The sequence below is a fragment of the Schistocerca nitens genome, chromosome 2, assembly GCF_023898315.1.
Source record: "Schistocerca nitens isolate TAMUIC-IGC-003100 chromosome 2, iqSchNite1.1, whole genome shotgun sequence".
Taxonomy (NCBI): Eukaryota; Metazoa; Arthropoda; class Insecta; order Orthoptera; family Acrididae; genus Schistocerca; species Schistocerca nitens.
The window spans coordinates 202,693,977-202,711,919 of record NC_064615.1 but is presented as its reverse complement, the minus strand read 5'-3'; the positions used below and the strand labels follow the sequence as shown (position 1 = coordinate 202,711,919).

The 17,943-nt window shown below is 39.0% G+C and overlaps 1 protein-coding gene across 2 annotated transcripts in view; it reads right to left on the bottom strand.

Annotated features, from left to right (window-relative positions):
- LOC126235905 (protein OSCP1) overlaps positions 1-17,539 on the bottom strand; it is a 64,840-nt gene extending 47,301 nt beyond the window's left edge. The window contains exons 1-3 of one of the 2 annotated variants that reach the window (XM_049944852.1): positions 17,370-17,539; positions 8,005-8,324; positions 4,513-4,672 (exon numbers count right to left, since the gene is read on the bottom strand). In XM_049944852.1, coding sequence (XP_049800809.1) covers positions 4,513-4,672; positions 8,005-8,324; positions 17,370-17,484 — 595 coding nt within the window. In that variant the 5' untranslated portion in view covers positions 17,485-17,539. Of the gene's footprint in view, positions 1-4,512; positions 4,673-8,004; positions 8,325-14,288; positions 14,442-17,369 lie in introns of those variants that run through there. The other variant, XM_049944853.1, reaches the window with a different exon arrangement.
- Between the last annotated feature and the right edge of the window lie 404 nt (positions 17,540-17,943).

The following is a 17,943-nucleotide window of genomic DNA, read 5'->3' as shown; positions in this document are numbered from 1 at the left end:
TTCGACGCATGGAATAGTCTTCCAGATTGCTACAGTGACGTGAAGAAGTTGGCATTTGGAGTGCTGACTATCTTCGGATCGACATATTCATGCGAGCAAGTGTTCTCTTGCATGAATATAATTAAAAGTAAAGTAAGGAGCCAACTAACAAATGAAAATTTAGAGTCGTGTTTGAAACTTATAACAACAAGTTATGAGTCAAATTTATCCAAACTTTCTAAAACCATGCAAATCCAACGCTCCCATTGAATTTGTTCGCTCGAATGTATGTTATCATTTTTAAGTACATGTTACATTGTTTAGTAAAGTTCAAATTTTCTACTTGAATAACCATGCAAAGCCATCACTCCCATTGAATTCGCTTGCTCAATTGTTTGTTATTGAAGTACAAGTTAGTGTTGTAAGCGAATGTTTAATCTTTTTAATATTTTGCTTGAATAATAAGTGATTATGTTATAATACCATATATATATATATTGTCTAATTTGTTGTGAAAAACACTACTTATAGTATATGAAAAAATATATATTTTTCTTGTGAATGAATAGATTAGCTTTTTTCGTCAAAAAGCTTTATTAATGCAAGTACTATTTATTGTTGGCAAGAAAAATGTTTGTGGCTCTTTAAAAACTTTGAAATTTTATAAATTGTAATTTCTGACTCTTCCGACTCAAAAGATTGCCGACCCCTACCCTAGACCACACTGAGACTCTTGAGGGGAGTGACAGTCACAGGTATGTCAACCAGCTTTTCACAAGAGAGCAGTGCCTGTGACTGGCAGGAGATGATGTTTTAATGAGGAGGGAATCACTCATCATCTTAGAGATGGCTGAAACTTCCCTGTATTCATCTTCAATGTTTACCACAAAAAAAAAAATAAAGGCTTCATGGCCAAAATGGTGTACCCTTCAGCCTGGTACAGACCAGGTATTCGGGGCAGAATTGTGTGTCCCTCCCACAGTGTGGCCAGGGAAGGAAATACGTTTGGATCATGCTTTGTGCATTGTACGAGGCCTTTGCTTTTGAAGAGACTGCTGGGGCTGTGTGACCACCAATGAGAGAAAGTTTAAGTCGCTTCATGTGCAAGTCCACTGGGAAGGTGGTAGGCAGCAGATGTCAGTCACCAGTGGGAGGACCTGTCAGTGGAAATATGCCACATTGGCAGCATCCAGACTTAGCACAGGCTGTGGCCTGTGGATGGTGAAGACAGCATCTGGTGGTGGCAGCTTGTTGACTCGTCTCAGCTTGAAGACTAGTGCTGACTTCCCCTCATGATTAGCCACTGGCAATGACAGACTGCGTACCTAAATTTGATGGTATATATACTAGCCTGAAACAGTAGCAATTTTGAGACCCGAGTTTCTCCCAGCATGTTCAAACAAAGTACAGGAATGCAGCTGGGTGACGTCTTCAACAACCGCCGATATTTTGGCAGGATCACACCCTGTCATTTTCAAGACATAACTGCAGCAAATAAGCACTGTGTCAGGGAATTTAAAATGACTCTCAGAGAAACTCCAGAAAGAGAACACACACACACACACACGGTTTACTGTATGATTCAGTGTATTGCAGGATTGGTGCTGACCCCACAAAAAATGTTGAGAGAAAGACTAACAGCCTCCTGATGAAAAGTTCCCTGTCGCAGGAGACTATCAAGAGTCTTAATTCTTATTGTGCTGTTCCATTCAGGTTATATTGCCTCCCTAAGGTAGACAAGAATGGGTTGCTCTTCACTCAATTGTGAGTAAAATTGGTGCTTAGACATATCATTAAGCAAAACATATTGCCACTTTGTTGAGCCCTAAAGTAGGTCAGTATGAGCACCACATTAAGTGCTCGGCAGATTTATTATGTCAATTACAGGGAATGCATTTGCGGGATTCCGATATTCTAGTAAGTTTTGATGTGGTCTCTCTCTTCACTTGTATTCCTCTGTCTGGTTTGTTACGGCTGATGGAGGTTAGGTTCAGTGCTGAATAAATTAATCTATTTCAACATGTGTTGACTTCCACTTTCTTTTTATTTAATGACCAGTACTATGAGCAGACAGATGGAGTTGCGATGGAAACCCATTGTCACCTACTATTGCCAATTTCTGTATGGATGGCTTCAAGGAATGTGCCTTGGAGTCAGCAGCTTTGAAACCTGCATTCCCCCCCCCAGATACGTGGATGATACTTTTGTTGTTTGGCCTCATGGCACAGAGGATCTGAATGACTTTTTAGAACAACTGAATTTAATCCACCCGAATATTTGTTTCATTACAGAGTTAGAAAAATATGTCTCTTCCCTTCCTTGATGTGTTGGTCAAGAGGTGGGTTGATGGTACATTGGAACATGCTGTTTATAGGAATACTCCTCACACTGACTTGTATCTGAAGGCTCAACATGATGGGCCCGTGTCATTTCGGACCCAGCTGAGTTGGCCCATCTCAAAGTCACCTCTTGTCACAACGGCTATAGTAAAAGACAGATCAGATGTAGTTGCGCTATCGACCAACTGTGCACTGAGAGAGTGATGATAATACTGACGTGACAGAGAAGTCTACAATCATGGTGGCTCCAAAGTCTATGACCACCATCTAATATCAAGGTCCATTTAGGTTCCATAAAGGATGATCTTAGAGGGCATAAGATGGGTGTCTACCATATTCCTTGTAGTTGGTCAGACTATCATGACTGTGGAGGACCAGTCTACTGAGCGTAAGTGGCATACACACTTACAACAGTTGGCCATTGTAGAACATTGTCTTGGTACTGGTCATCCTATGGAATATAACAACATGGATATTCTGGCATGCACTTTCAACTATTGCGACAGTATTATTAAGAAAGCTGTTGAAATTAAATTAGCGAGTAATCTTATAAATAGAAATGGCAGTTTTTCTTTAAATTCCACATGGAATCCTGCTCCCTCCCTTATCATAAAACAGAGGGGCAGAGTAGAGTTAATGCTCCCTCACCCATAGATTATTAAATGCACTATCAATAACTTCTGATGTTGGTCATCTTCGGTCTGTAGTTGCTAGTGTTTACACACACACACACACACACACACACACACACACACACACACACACACACAGGCTGACAGAGAGAGAGAGAGAGAGAGAGAGTGGTGTGTGTGTGTGTGTGTGTGTGTGTGTGTGTGTGTGTGTGTGTGTTATCTTACCAGAATTTCTCTGAAAACTGAGGTTTTAAATTCCCTTGTACAGTTGCTGTAGCAAGTAGCAATAGCACCCAGCTGCATTCTCATAAATTATTTGAACAGCTGGCAATTTTGCCCTCCAAGTCAAAGTGTGAGGGTCAACCACTGAGCACCCATGACATCATTGCTTGACTTTTCCCATTACATCATCAATTTCACAATCCTTGCAGTATTGTAATGGTGATGGATCTTTTCCTTTCAGAAGCCCTGGGCAATGACTTCCACGATATCAGCTTGTTGAATACAAGTTCTTGTGCCAGAGTGCCTAGTTACTGAGGTGTCTTGTGACACCCTCCTTATGATGATGTTTTGCTGATTTGGTCATAAGAGCCGTCCACTTCACCAGCATGACCAATAATTTGGAAATATAGACATTCAAAGTCAATAAATTCTCACTAGAGTACTGAAAAATAAATAGTCACATAAAGAGAGGATCAAACGAAGCAAAACAAGGCTGACAACATGCTGTCAGAAGGAAATCTCAAGAAATAAAAAATTGGTAGAAAATGTAGAATAAGAGACTTAGGTTACTATGATATTGACAACACAAAATTAAGAGAATAGCTCACATGTCAGTCCCACACAACATTTTTGGCTATATTTCCTAAAAATAAAATGCTTCTCTCATTCTTTCCCATCTTTTGGAAGTACTGTATCCTTGGGTATTAGTTGCAGCTATGTTTTCCCTCTACTCCTTCATGCTCTTTACATGCCACTAGAATTCCTAGTGGTTCCTGCAACCCCACTAACCATAGTTTTTAATTTGATTTTTTCTTCCTCGTTTATCTCTTTGATATAAATTCAGTGGCATATAATCACATGCTCAATTATGATAACTGCCTGCACCTATGATGTGTGAAGACTGCAGCACAATGATATTTCTCTGGGAGAAAAATTAAATGTAGTTAATTTCAAGACCCTAATGATGAAAATATCTCTAAAGACACAGCAGAAGCTTTCACTGAACAATAATGTTGAAGGAAATTCATGGAACCAGCTCTCGAGTGATGTAGTGAAACCATGAAACACCCAAATCAGAATCGTGAGTCAGGGATTTGAATCTGATTCATCTTGAATTCAAGACTAGTGTTTTAAACACTGAACCACTTGATTCAGACAGTATTTTCTTAAATATAAGATGTGCCTGGACTGGTGTGTCAAAACATGAACAGCCACTAATTAACAAATTATATTAAACTAATATTAAAAAAGTTATATTTCTGTTTCTTAAATCTGTCTACTAGAGTAAGTAATTTATTATCTGATGCCTTCAGTTATATTTATGTAATATCTGTACTCACCTGGTGGTACTAATCCTGATGGATCAATTACAAATTTTCCATCACTGTTTTGCAGTTTCTGTCTCATAAACACAGACACGCGTATTTTAAGATCTTGAAAGAAATTAAGTATGCTTTTCCTTACATCTAGCAGCTCACCAACAGACATTTGGCCATACAGCTAGACGGTGAAGAAAGTAAAGAAATCTGTCATTCAAATGTTGTAGCATATAATTGTCAACAAAAACAAAATTTATATGAACAAATACTGAACAGCCCATATTGTATCACACAAGAAAATACACAGAAATGGCAAAGCTCCACCTCTTTCTAGGGCTGGAATGCAGATAATCTATGTAGGGAAAACTATGTATATCATGTGACATTTGGTGATAACATTTTCCTGTGGCATACAGATTTTTTGCTTCACTACTTTTCCCTCTACATATAAAGTTTTGTGCTCACTTTGATAATAGACCCACACATCAGACACACAAATTGTTGAAACTTCCTGGCAGATTAAAACTGTGTGCCGGACCGAGACTCGAACTCGGGACATTTGCCTTTCGCGGGCAAGTGCTCTACCAACTGAGCTACCCAAGCATGACGCACGCCCCGTCCTCACAGCCTTACTTCTGCCAGTACCTCATCTCCAACCTTCCAAACTTTACTGAAGCTCTCCTGTGAACCTTGCAGAACTAGGACTCCTGAAAGAAAGGATATTGCGCACACTCTGCTGCAGAGTGAAAATCTCATTCTGGAAACATCCACCCAGACTGTGGCAAAGCCATGTCTCCACAATATCCTTTCTTTCAGGAGTGCTAGTTCTGTAAGGTTCGCAGGAGAGCTTCTGTAAAGTTTGGAAGGTTGGGGACAAGGTACTGGCAGAAGTAAGGCTGTGAGGACAGGGCGTGAGTCGTGCTTGGGTAGCTCAGTTGGTAGAGCACTTGCCCACAGGCAAAGGTCCCGAGTTCGAGTCTCGGTCCGGCACACAGTTTTAATCTGCCAGGAAGTTTCATATCAGCACACACTCTGCTGCAGAGTGAAAATCTCATTCTGGAAACACAAATTGTTTCTTGATGTCTTGCAGGCATGGTGAATAAAATCTTGATAGGCATATTTACTACTGCTTTTTTTTAAGTTAAATAGACCAGCAAAAAATAAAACAAACATGGACCTAACATACGCAAAACAGTAACTCGAAACTGACCTCAAGATACAGCAAGTTTCTCTACATGAAAGGAGCATGTCTTATTGCACTGATGGAAGATAGGAAATAATAGGCTATAGAAAAACAAATGGGGAAACCACTCACAAAATTATGGGTGTAACTGCAGTAGTTGTGAGCAGCACTATGTTATGTTGGCACTATGGTTAATGTGGTAGTCCATTCTTAGCACCGAGCGAGGTGGCGCAGTGGTTAGCACACTGGACTCGCATTCGGGAGGACGACGGTTCAATCCCGTCTCCGGCCATCCTGATTTAGGTTTTCCGTGATTTCCCTAAATCGCTTCAGGCAAATGCCGGGATGGTTCCTTTGAAAGGGCACGGCCGATTTCCTTCCCAATCCTTACCTAACCCGAGCTTGTGCTCCGTCTCTAATGACCTCGTTGTCGACGGGACGTTAAACACTAACCACCACCACCACCATTCTTAGCACAAAAATATATAAAAGATTCATTCTAGGGTTACAGATGTACGATTTGTACAATTTACACTGAAGTGTTAAAAAGAAAAAATCAGACAGATCTAAATACAAAAAGTATACAATAAAGGTTTCATGATGCCAGCTGTATTGATTTGCCACTAAACAAAGAAAAAAGAAGTGTTACAGACATAATAAAACCTTCGTTTTCCATGGAATTATCCACCTCGATCAAAATAATAAGTATGCAGTACTCTATGCCCATTGGCCTTACGAAGTGTTGAGCAGTTACTGTGGCATAACTACCTGTGATTAAATCAAATAATTACTGACTGGCATTCCGATATTCTGAGCTCAATTATATAAGGAACTGAAGATGGAAAAGTGTCATCACTTAGATTTCTGGACGATTAGGCAAACCTCAGCAACAACCAATGAAATTGTGTCAACTGGATGTGAATTTAGAGCACAGAGTTCTGTGAAACTATTGTCGCACTGTGAAGCTAGTTGGGAAGAGGTGCTATCACTCCATCAGTCATCATGTTCTGTAGTCCCCATCAGAAGAGGAACCTTCACGGTTGTGGAACAAGTCAAGTTATACATTTCTAAATGATGGCAGCAGTCACAAACCATTTCTACACATTCTATTAACAACTACATAGCTCTAAAGTGCTATAACCATATTTGTGCTAACACAAATTAAAAAGAACATAATAAAATTAGTAGATAGTTACTATTCCCTCAATTACATGAAATTTCACTGTTTAATCTAACAATAAAAAGTCCATGATGTCACAATAACAATAGGGAAAGGAAAGATTGCTACTTAACATGCAGAGAAGATGTTGAGTCGCAAATAGGCACAATGAAAAACACTGCTTAAATATTAAAGCTTTCAGATAAAGTTCTTCTCCTGCAATAGAAAACACACATATATTCACACAAGCACAATTTACACAGACTTGGTCACTCTCTCGGTGTGCAATAGTCCAACTGTGACTGTGTCTGATGGAGCAGCAATCTGCTGGAATGGGTGATGACAGTAAAAAGGAGGCAGAGTGTGCAAAGACTTGGATAGGGCTGTTAGGTGCATTGTCACCAGCCTGTGCTAGTGAAATGGGGGGGAGGGCAGAAGGGAAAGGACTGGTAAGTCTGTTGGCAGGATAGATGTGCATAGTACTCGAGAGGGAGTAGGAAAGGGGACAGTTGTGCAGACAGACAGCGTGTTAGCTATCATGCCCATGTACAAAGTGACACAGTGGTTCCAACTTAGTTGGTAGATCACATGGAAAGCCTAATCCTAGAATGTCAGCACAATTTCAGAACACCAATATAATGTTTTAATTATTACCCCATTAACCCAATAGGATGGCTGAATTTTCTGCATGGCACAACTTTAATGAATGGTATTATTATTGTTAACCAATATCTGCAAGAACAACGTCGGTCAATGGCTTTCCTGGCATACAGATTCCAGAATTCTCTCATTTGTCAAAGATTCCGAAAGACAGATATTCATCAGTTTCCTTCAGTTTGCTCTAATTGTCAGCTGTGTCTCTTCTGTTACTTTGTTTTTAATTGTTGTTTTTGCACTTTTACTCTTGCAGATTTCCAAACAATGGGCAATAAAAAACAGCACTCATTTACAGTGAGAAAAAAAGAACTAGAATAAGTCACATAACTCACATCTATAGTCTCATCCCTGTCCCTTATCTGAAGATTTTACATACCTTTAAATTTTCCAGTTACTGGAACATTGTGATTATGGTGAAACTGAAACAAGTGCGGAAGAAGCAGTGCATAAAAATTGTTTTACATATGGTGAACTGTGCAGCATAAAAATAATACTGAAAAATAATTCAACTAACTTGCATTATCATTTTATGAACAATAACAATCTGCTTATGCACTGACGGCACTCTAACATAGTTCCATATGGCATCTAAATGATTAAGTGTGATAAGAATTAGGTCATGAGGATGAGATGCCATAAAAACTTGGTACTTGAACACCATTGTCATTAAATCATACAATTTATCCATGCTCGCTGTATTTAAACGCATTATTGAAGCATGAGCAAGGTCTTCAAATAGTTTCTTTAATGCTTGCTTGTTATAAATTTCCTGTGGCTTGAAGAGTTCTTGCAGAAACCTTTCATTCAGCATCACACTTACAATGTCAGTCAGAACTGAAAAAGAAAAACCCCAAGTTTCAAAGAGATGTGTTATTTTTTTCCTCAGCATGAGAGATTTGCTGCTGAGACTCAGGTGGCAAGCCTGAAACTCCACAATAATCTGGCAGAAAGTACGTGTTCAACACCTTCAAGTGACAATTTTCAGCGCTGGCAGAAGATCACTGCCAAGTGCTTGAAATATTGTGAAGTTTCAGTAACAGCATACAAAGAACTGCCCAAGAGCCTCAGCATAATTTATTACATCAAGTAGCCTTAAAGAGCATTTATAAAGACAAGAGGCAGGCAAAGTGGCCAAATGATATCAGTATTTGTGTATTATTTAAAGCAGTTCTTGACTGTTATATTTAAATCAAACATTTTTAACGATTGCAGAATAGAACAGGGATAAAACAAGGTGAAGGGACAACTATTAATTCAATGTAAAAAATATGCACATATCTTACATATTGAGCATAATTAGCAATTGCAGCAAGTACCATAATGGTCTACACTGAAAATAGCAAAAAAAAATTCGTTTGAATTTACTGACTACAGTCATAAATTTAATCACTGAAAATAACTGCAGAAAAAAAGCCACAGATACTTAAATTCAGTTGAAAATAAATTCAGGTTTCGAGATAGCATTGTTCAGCAAATCCAAATACTTGGCCAGGCACTTGGGGAATAAATTTTCAAGAGCAGTGTCAAGAAGAAATTTTTAAATAATATTTTCAAATTTATGCATCTCTCACATCTACTTAGATTTTCATCTAAACTTGTCTTTGTGGTACCCATGGGAGTGATACACAGAGGATTGAAATATGTTGGTAGATTCGTCAGTTAATATTTGTTCGTGGAATTTTCTAAGTAGGCTTTAGTGGTGTATTGGTATCTTTCTTGAAGTGCCTGCCAGTTCAGGTTTTGGCATCTCTGTGATGTTTTCCCAAGGGTCAGACAAACCTGTGACCTTTTCGTACGTGACTGTTTACATCTGTCAGATAATTTGCATAATAATAATAATAATAATGATAATTAACTGTGGAGTTATCACCAAGTGTGCCTTACTGTAACTGTGTCAAGGCACAGCATGTTTGTATGGACAGCGTTATGATAGACTATTATGACAATCGCACATGTTTCACATTTGGTTGGCTCATATACAATGAGAATGTTTGAGCTATTGATGTACACTATTTTTCTCCTGTGGGGGTTATCATAATAATCAAAATCAGCAGAGAATAAACATACAATTGTACAGCTGATAGTACAAATATGCTTTTCTCAAACATGTGACCATGTGTGCTGCCATTCTCTGTGTGTATTAGTATCGCCTGTTAGTCCTATTTGGAATAGCTTCCTCAGATAAAGTACACTTCCTTCAGAGAATAGAGATTCATGGATGTAATAGACAGCAATAGATATTTGGAGTATATATGGCTCTTAGGTTCTGTGTTCAGCTGTTCTGCATGTTAATTAAGTTTCTGTTGAGGTCACAGAAATGAGTTAATGAAGTAACAAATTACATTGTATGTGTAACATTAAAATGCACCAATATTGTGATGTAATACAGTGAAAATTCTGCATAGTACTTTGAGGTACTCTGATCTGGTTCAATAATGTATGTCACAGGCTTGTTTTTTCTGATAAAACTTATTTACCTCTGATCTCATTCGGAATGACCTCATAAAGTGGGATGTGAGAAGTTGACATACTGGCCACTCATTCACTAATACAATATAAGTTATGGATTTGAAAACAAAGAAACAATGAACACCCGTTGGGATTTCAGCAATATATAAAATTATAGTGCGTGAAATTTCTTCTTAATTAACAATTAATTCAGCACAATTTCCAGTTAGATATTTTAAGTAAATAATTAAATTTAAATAACTATCAGATAAAATACACACAATACTACACATCAAAATGTGGAAAGTAATAAAAATAATATTTTATAAAGTAATGGCTACACCTGCTTTGGCAATGGCTCAGAGTCGTGGATAATATGAAACCAAGAATAAAAATGTATAAAGGCTACTGAAATAAAATTTATAAGAGGCACAAAAGGTTGCAGTCTGAGAGCTCAGATAAAAAATGAAGACACCAGAGCCAAGTTGGGAATTTATTCAGTTACTGAATTAATAAAACAAAATGACTAGAATGTACTGATAGCACACCGGAAGGATGAGTAACAAAACAAGTATTGAACCACAAATCACAAGGAATATGAGATCCCGAAAGACACTGGAGAAGCAGACTGGACAGAAATCAAAACAGGCAAGGAGCCTACTCATTGACGTGAAGAAGAAAATTGCAGGTAGAGAAAAAATTAATTTTAAGAAGGTAGTTTTCACTTAAGTTATTTAATATGTTGCTGAAATGATTAAACTATTCTTGTTAGTGTCACAATGCTCAGATTTGCAAGATAAATTATACAATGTAAACATGGAATGTAGGAAGCGGAAAGAGAAGGAAAGGAAAAGGATAGGTGGGAAATAATAACAGTTCTCTACACAGGGCATTGTGGATATGCAATAGCGAAAGTTGAAAATTTGTCAGGTCGAGAATTGAACCAGGACTTCCACTTTTCACGAGTGGTTGCCTTAACAACTTCAGCTATCCGGACACAGACCCTGACCGACTCAAATTTCCAACCTATCATATACTGCAATGAAATGTCCCTCATCTATTGAACTCTCTACTGGGAAATCTTCATTCCTGTAGGAGTTTCAGTGTGTATGCATAAATGTCATCTGAACTCCTACAGCAATCAGGATATGCAAGTAGACTGTTTAATGGACGAGAGACACTGGATTCCAGTGTGCGGTAAGTTGAATATTTGAACCAGTTGGGGATGGTATCCGGATGGCCGAAGCAGCCGAGGCGGTAGATATGGGTTTGAGTCCCAGTCTGGCACAAATTTTCAACTTTTGTCATTGCATTATAACAATGTCCAGTACTGCTTCTTAAGGTGAAATCTGTTACCTTAATTCGGTAATGATGACTGATGAATAGTGTGTGCATTTATTAAACTGAACGAAGAAGCCTTTTCTCACAAGCAATAATAGTGTGGCTATTCCCACATATGGAAATCCCAACATCTAGAAGGCGGAAGAGAGGTGCCTTTCAGTGAGAGCTGATCTTCCATATCACTGCCATGTTGCCTGCCCAGCTTCTTTCAGATGTTCGGGTCAACCTACAGTCTTTCTTGTCATCATGGAGATGCCCACAGTGAGACACGGAAGACAAATATGATGAACGGCAATTAAAATTGTTATAGTATGACACAATTGTCACACATCAGTGGTCTTTTATCATACTTGGCAATGTCTGTACTTAGGAGAATAAGAAAGGCAACCTCCTAAGGCTACCCTAAGCAGACAGCCAAGCCTCCTAGCCACCATCAATATTAACCCTGGATAATCTGCTGTTAAAAAGACTGATGTCATTCATTTAATTATTCAGAAGATAAAAATGGAGTAGAAAGATGTTATGAGTGATGATAGTTAGAGTATCTTACTAAGAAAAGGAAAAATAAAAAACCAACAATGGAAAATCCAGGATGGAATAATGACAATATTTTAAAATGGGCAGATTACTACTCATTATATAGTGGAGACAATGTGGTCGCTGGTCGTTCGTGTGTGTGTGTGTGTGTGTGTAATGTGGTCGCTGGTCGTTCGTGTGTGTGTGTGTGTGTGTGTGTGTGTGTGTGTGTGTGTGTGTGTGTGTGTGTGTGTGCGCGCGCGCGCGCGCACCAAAAGCTTACTTATTTGACAGTCTTTTATTGTGCCTATCTGCGACTCAGTATCCCCATTATACGATGAATAGTAATTTATCCTTTTCATAATATTGTCAAAAAATAAAAGCAATCACATGAATTTGAGAGGGACAATAAACAAGTCCTCCCATAATGCTATAATGAAAAAAGCTACACTTCTGTTAAGAACCCAACATTTTTGTATGTACATAAGCCATCACTCACAGACAAATACTGAGTCAATTCGTAAACTTTGAACACACTAATTATTGATGATTTGAATCTTCCCAGATTTTTCACCAAATGGTCATGTCTGGGTGGCACAATATTTTACTGAAATACCTCCTGGATATTACCAGGTGCTCCTGAGATACTGAGCTGCTGCAGGAGCTGCTCCACCCTTTATACCTGCCCCATAACTCCATCACTTACCCCCTGTGGTCCAGCCACTATGGCTCCTGTGTGTTGCCTGTGCCCAGGTCTGCACCCAAGCACACATCTCCATCACAAGGGAATATGCCAAGGAAGTGCCACCTTCATTGTCGCAGACTTTGTTCACTGCATGCAGGAATCATTGACTCTTCAGTGCTTTAAGCGTGAGGTCCTATGCCTTGCTGAGTTGCCAGACAGCATCTCTTCTATTGATGAGGTCCCCCCTAACCCCCAAGCTTGCTTTTAGTTGCCTCCTTGACTGTCCCAGAACACAAGAGGTGGTGCGAGTATTTTCACCTCGTCATATTTCATGGCGTGCTTGTTTTCCAGGACCAAAAACTTTTGGATATTGCCATAATGGTCAGTTATGGTATAGTTTCTTTGTTCACCAGAGTTACACTAAAAGATTTGATAGAACTAATAAGCAGAAACTTGGCCCTATGGTGACGGATTTGTTCCGGCTTGTATTAACATCTACCTACTTCTTGTGCAAAGGATAATATTATGAACAAACACGGGTCTTTCACTAGCCCCACTGGTGGCAAAACTGTTTAGAAAATGATTTGAGGCAACTGCCTAGGTTTTATCCACTTACAAATGACCCTGTTTCTTTCAATATGTGGATAAAATGTTTGTGATATGGCTCCCTGAAGTGGGGAAGCTCAACAAGTTCTTCTTCATGTGAACTCACACCACCCTAACACCAAATTCACCATGAAACTGGAGAAAGATGGAAAAAAAGAGTTGTGTTGAATACCTTGATACATAGGACATGTACCCTATCAGATGAAGCAAGTCTGGCCTGTATATCTCAACACTCCTGGGAGGTCTTCCGAAAAAGTGGCTACTCCATGACCCAAATGTAATGTGCACAATGTCAGTCCGTTCCCAAGCAAAAAGAAGAAACAGAAGAGGACAAACAAAAAAATTTTCCGTACATGCCCTATGTAGGGACAGTTTCTCCAAAGATCAATACAACACTAAATAAGTTTGGCATCAAAATGTGTGGCATCCCCAGTCACCAAGACAAGCAGTCTACTTATGAGTATAAAGGACAACCTAGGCTTACAAAAGCCAGGCATCAACATCATCTTTAGTGAATGTGTCGTGTCATACATTGGCCAAATAACCAGAACAGTGGAAGTTTGATGTGTGAAACGCCAGTGCCACACTAGGCTGGGACAACTCAGTAAACCTGCAGTAGCTGAACACCGTCCGGAATACAAACACTCTGTGAAGTGTGGTGAGATGAAATCCTGGAGCAGACTACAAGGGTTTGGGAAAGTATTATTAAAGAGGTGACTACAATCAAGCTGGGAGAAACCTGATCAACAGGGCACTGTTTATCAAACAAGTAAGCCATGGGGGCCCTATGCTCAAATCACTATAGGAATAATGGCATCTGCACACAGGGAACAGAACTTGCGACCATAAAAATAAAAGTAACACTTCTTTGATGCACTCTCTGGCGACAAAGGAGACATCAGACATTGGTAATTCAACCACAAAGAGTCACAGAATGATGGAGCTCCACCAGCTTGACCACATGGGGGCATGAGGTGGGGATATGGGGCAGGATAAATAAAGCAGCAGTTCCCATGACAGTTCAGTGCATCAGTCTCATCTGATGACGATCATGATGTGTATCAACAAAATGTAATGCCCATCAAGACACACTTATAATTGCATGAAGAACATGGGTAGGTACATAATTATTATTATTTTGTTTCAGTCTTTAATGAGCATCAAGAGCCATTAGTTAGCTTTAGTCTGCTTGTTGTTATTACCTTCCCAAACTTTCTCTCTCCTTTCACTATGGTCATTCACCTTTCTAATTCCCAAGTGTTTCTGAATTTCAGGCTCCTTTCGGTCAGCAGTTTGACTTGGAACTTATGAGAATTGATCTTCTGCCTGTATGTAGTCCATATAGTCACCCATGGGACAACAGCAACTTCGGTGTGATCCTTTTGTGCATTGGCTAGCCATCAAACTTCAGTTTTTACGTGCCATTTATGATACAAAGATTTCCTTGGTTAACTGTGAGTTGTCCATATGCACTATACGAATCCATCAAATTTTAGAGGTCTTGTGTGGTGAAAGGAACTAAATTATTCTGACTGTGAATACATTCGTTCTGAGATTTTGCATATCTATGTAGTATACTGCCAATAACAATACTGTCATTTACACTTGGGTGATGACAGGTAAATACATACATTTTTATATTTTTTAGCACATATGATAATTGCCAGACTGAATGGCCACATATTTTAGCACACTGCTTCCAGGATTTGGGCCTGTCTGCTGGATCCAGACTGAATCTGCCCGGCACATCAACGACGAGGGCCAAATTTCCTGGCCAGCCTGGATGTGGTTTTTAGGTGGTTTCCAACATCCCAGTAGGTGAATAACAGGTTGGTACCCAAGTCTCGCTTCAGTTACATGATTCGGAAATTACTTAGAACCTGTTCACACTCTTTCACATAAATACCACTACATGCAGATGGGGTGGCAACTGGAAGGGCATCCAGCTACCCCTTAAATTAACCACGTCAAATCCAATACTAACCATGCCAACCCCACATAGGTGTGGCACTAAGGCACAAGAAAAAGGAAGGCTGTATGTATGATAATTATGCTTCAATATATTTACACAAATGTATCTCATTATTTGTTTAATGTTGAGCTAATGGGTATTGTGGCAACATGGTATCATCTTTTTCACTTTATGTGGATCTTTGCAGTCCACAAACTACCAGCCAGCAACCATGAGAAGATGGGAGGTTCTTTGTCGAGACAATCTCTGTTATTTAGTGCAATAATAAAGGGCCCTACACATGCATTGATTTATCAGCTGATCAATCAGTTTCATGGCAGCCTCCACACTGCCTGACTAACAGCATTCATCTATTACAGTGGCAGCCCATTTGTACCGCTGCCCGCAAATTGTTTATCTTACATTCACTGGGGCTGCACTTCGAGATGCCACTTAGTATTTCACAGACACACAAACTGAGTTTTTCCTTGGCTGTTTTAGAGTTAACAAGGTGGCAGCACATAAAAAAAATACACTGAGAAGAAGCTACAGTCAAAGAAGTGGTTGATGCAAAGACAAAAAATTTGCCCACTTTCTGCTCCTTAAGGAGCATTTAATGATTTTTGGAATTTTCTAATAATGGGTGAAACATACTTTTCAGAGATGTGGAGCATCATCACTCCTTATTTGAAAAAAAAAAAAAATGAAAAAGAAAAACAGGATACAGTCTTGAGAGAATCTGTAAGCTGCAGGGAGAGGCTGTTAGCTACATTACAGTTTCTTGACACTAAGAGAAGTTATAAGGGCTTCAAATTCAGTGTAGTTGAATTGCCACAATTAACATCTAAATGCAAGAGGCATGAGAAATGCTTGCTTAAGCGGCCATCATATGGCATTGAGAAACAGTTCAAATCACTAAAATTAGCTAAAGAAAACTCCAAGGCCGAATGGAAACCCTGCCAGATTCTGTGCAGAATAGTGAAAGAATTAGCTAGCATAATATATCTTACACCCCTTGGAAGGAAAAAGAAAAGAAAAAAAAGGCGTTCTCAAAAGCTGGAAAAATGAACAGGTCTGATGACATTTCAAAGTGGGGCAAAGATTGGCAGCTTGGTTTAAATGTTCAAAATTTAAACTTGTACACATCACAAAATGAAAAAAGATATCCTATGACTTCAATATCACGTAGTTGTTGGAACCACACAATTACATGAATATAACAATTTGTAGGAACATCAAATAGAATGATTACAGATGCTGAGATGCAAGTGTAGCTGCTGGTGTTAGTAGGATACTGGGGAAAATGCTCCTTCACTGTCTTCTCACAAAACACTCTTGTGTCCCATCTTATAATATTGTGTAAGTGAGTGGGACACACACCAAACAGAACTTACAGGAGACTCTGACTGAGATTAAAATTATGTACTGAACTCTCCTACCCCATGAAATACTGGTTCTGGTGACAAAAGTGGGTCAAGTTATGTACTGGACACGCCCCCTCCCATCCACATCTTGGCTGTGGTGACAGACTGACCTGTAGCACAAAGCGAGGTCTAGGTTAGGTTGGAAGGTGGCAATATAGTTACAAATTGGCAAAGCCAACGAATTTTAAAGCGGAAAAATCTGGTTGTGGTAACAAATTGACTGTAACGAAGACGTGCGCAGCGTACTGAAAAATGCTAGGGGGATGGAAGGGTCCACTACATATCTTGTACACATTGAAGGGGAGCATGAATGGTCACAGTTTTGTTTGAGTCAAGGATGAACTTCTCAGAAATAATGAAAATCCTAAACTGCCATATGCTTGAAGACAGATACAAATTATCTGGAGAAGATTATTCACAAACTCTTAAGAATCACCATTAAGTGAGGAATCTAGGAATATACTACAATCCTTCATGTTTCACTCATACAAGGACCACGAAAAAAAGATTTAGACCAATTACAGCATGCACAGAGGCATTATTTCTGCATTCCAAACGCGAATAGAACGGGAACAAACGCCAGTAGATCGTATAATGAGAAGTACCCGATGTCATGCACTTAAAAGTGGTGTGTAAACTCCAGAGATATAGTCTGACAGCGCTTTGGATAATATTCTTACATCAGCCACAAATATATGTACTGATACCCTGATGCCAATAGTCAAACAGACCAGAGCAAGATATTACATTATTAACACATAGATCAGTAGCACTACATATTCCCTTTGTTATAAAATCTCCCTCTAAATTTGTGCCGAAGTTCTGATTTTTGTCTCAGAGCTGCCAAGCTGAATACGTCAACAAACACTTTTGTATCACTGTGAAAAATTTAAAACTATGGAACTCGCCTTTAACTGATTTGTCTTGCGGAATTTGTTGAGCATGTAGTCGCTGTTCCAGTATGTAAATCATTTCTCCTCCTAAATTTAGAAATAAGAGAGGAAGTGCATGAATATTGGACATTTTTAAATAACTAGTAGGCACGGACACTCTTCACGTTCGCAGTCCGACAGCTACAACCTTATCAATGCCTTTCCTGTCACGGCTATTGTTTGTAAACAGTACTGCAGTTCGATAACAAAAGTCGATAGGAAACTTCCAACAGAGAATCTTCACTATTTAGCCCAAATTTACAATTTTTAGAAAAGAATCAACAATATCGAGTGTTTAATAAAATATAAAGGATCATATCAGTAATATGAAGTAAAGTTTACTTCAACGTATTCCAGTCACATTGACTTATTCCAATTTTCTAAATGAAATTACCATTACTTTATGTAGACGAATGTCTTCAGGAGATAACACCCGAACAGTTGATAGAGGAAGCTGATACCCAATGACTGTATCGATTTAATAAACTCCTTCCATTCGTTGTCATATCTGGTACAAGAAAAGAAGATGTGATTTACATCCATGATTGTC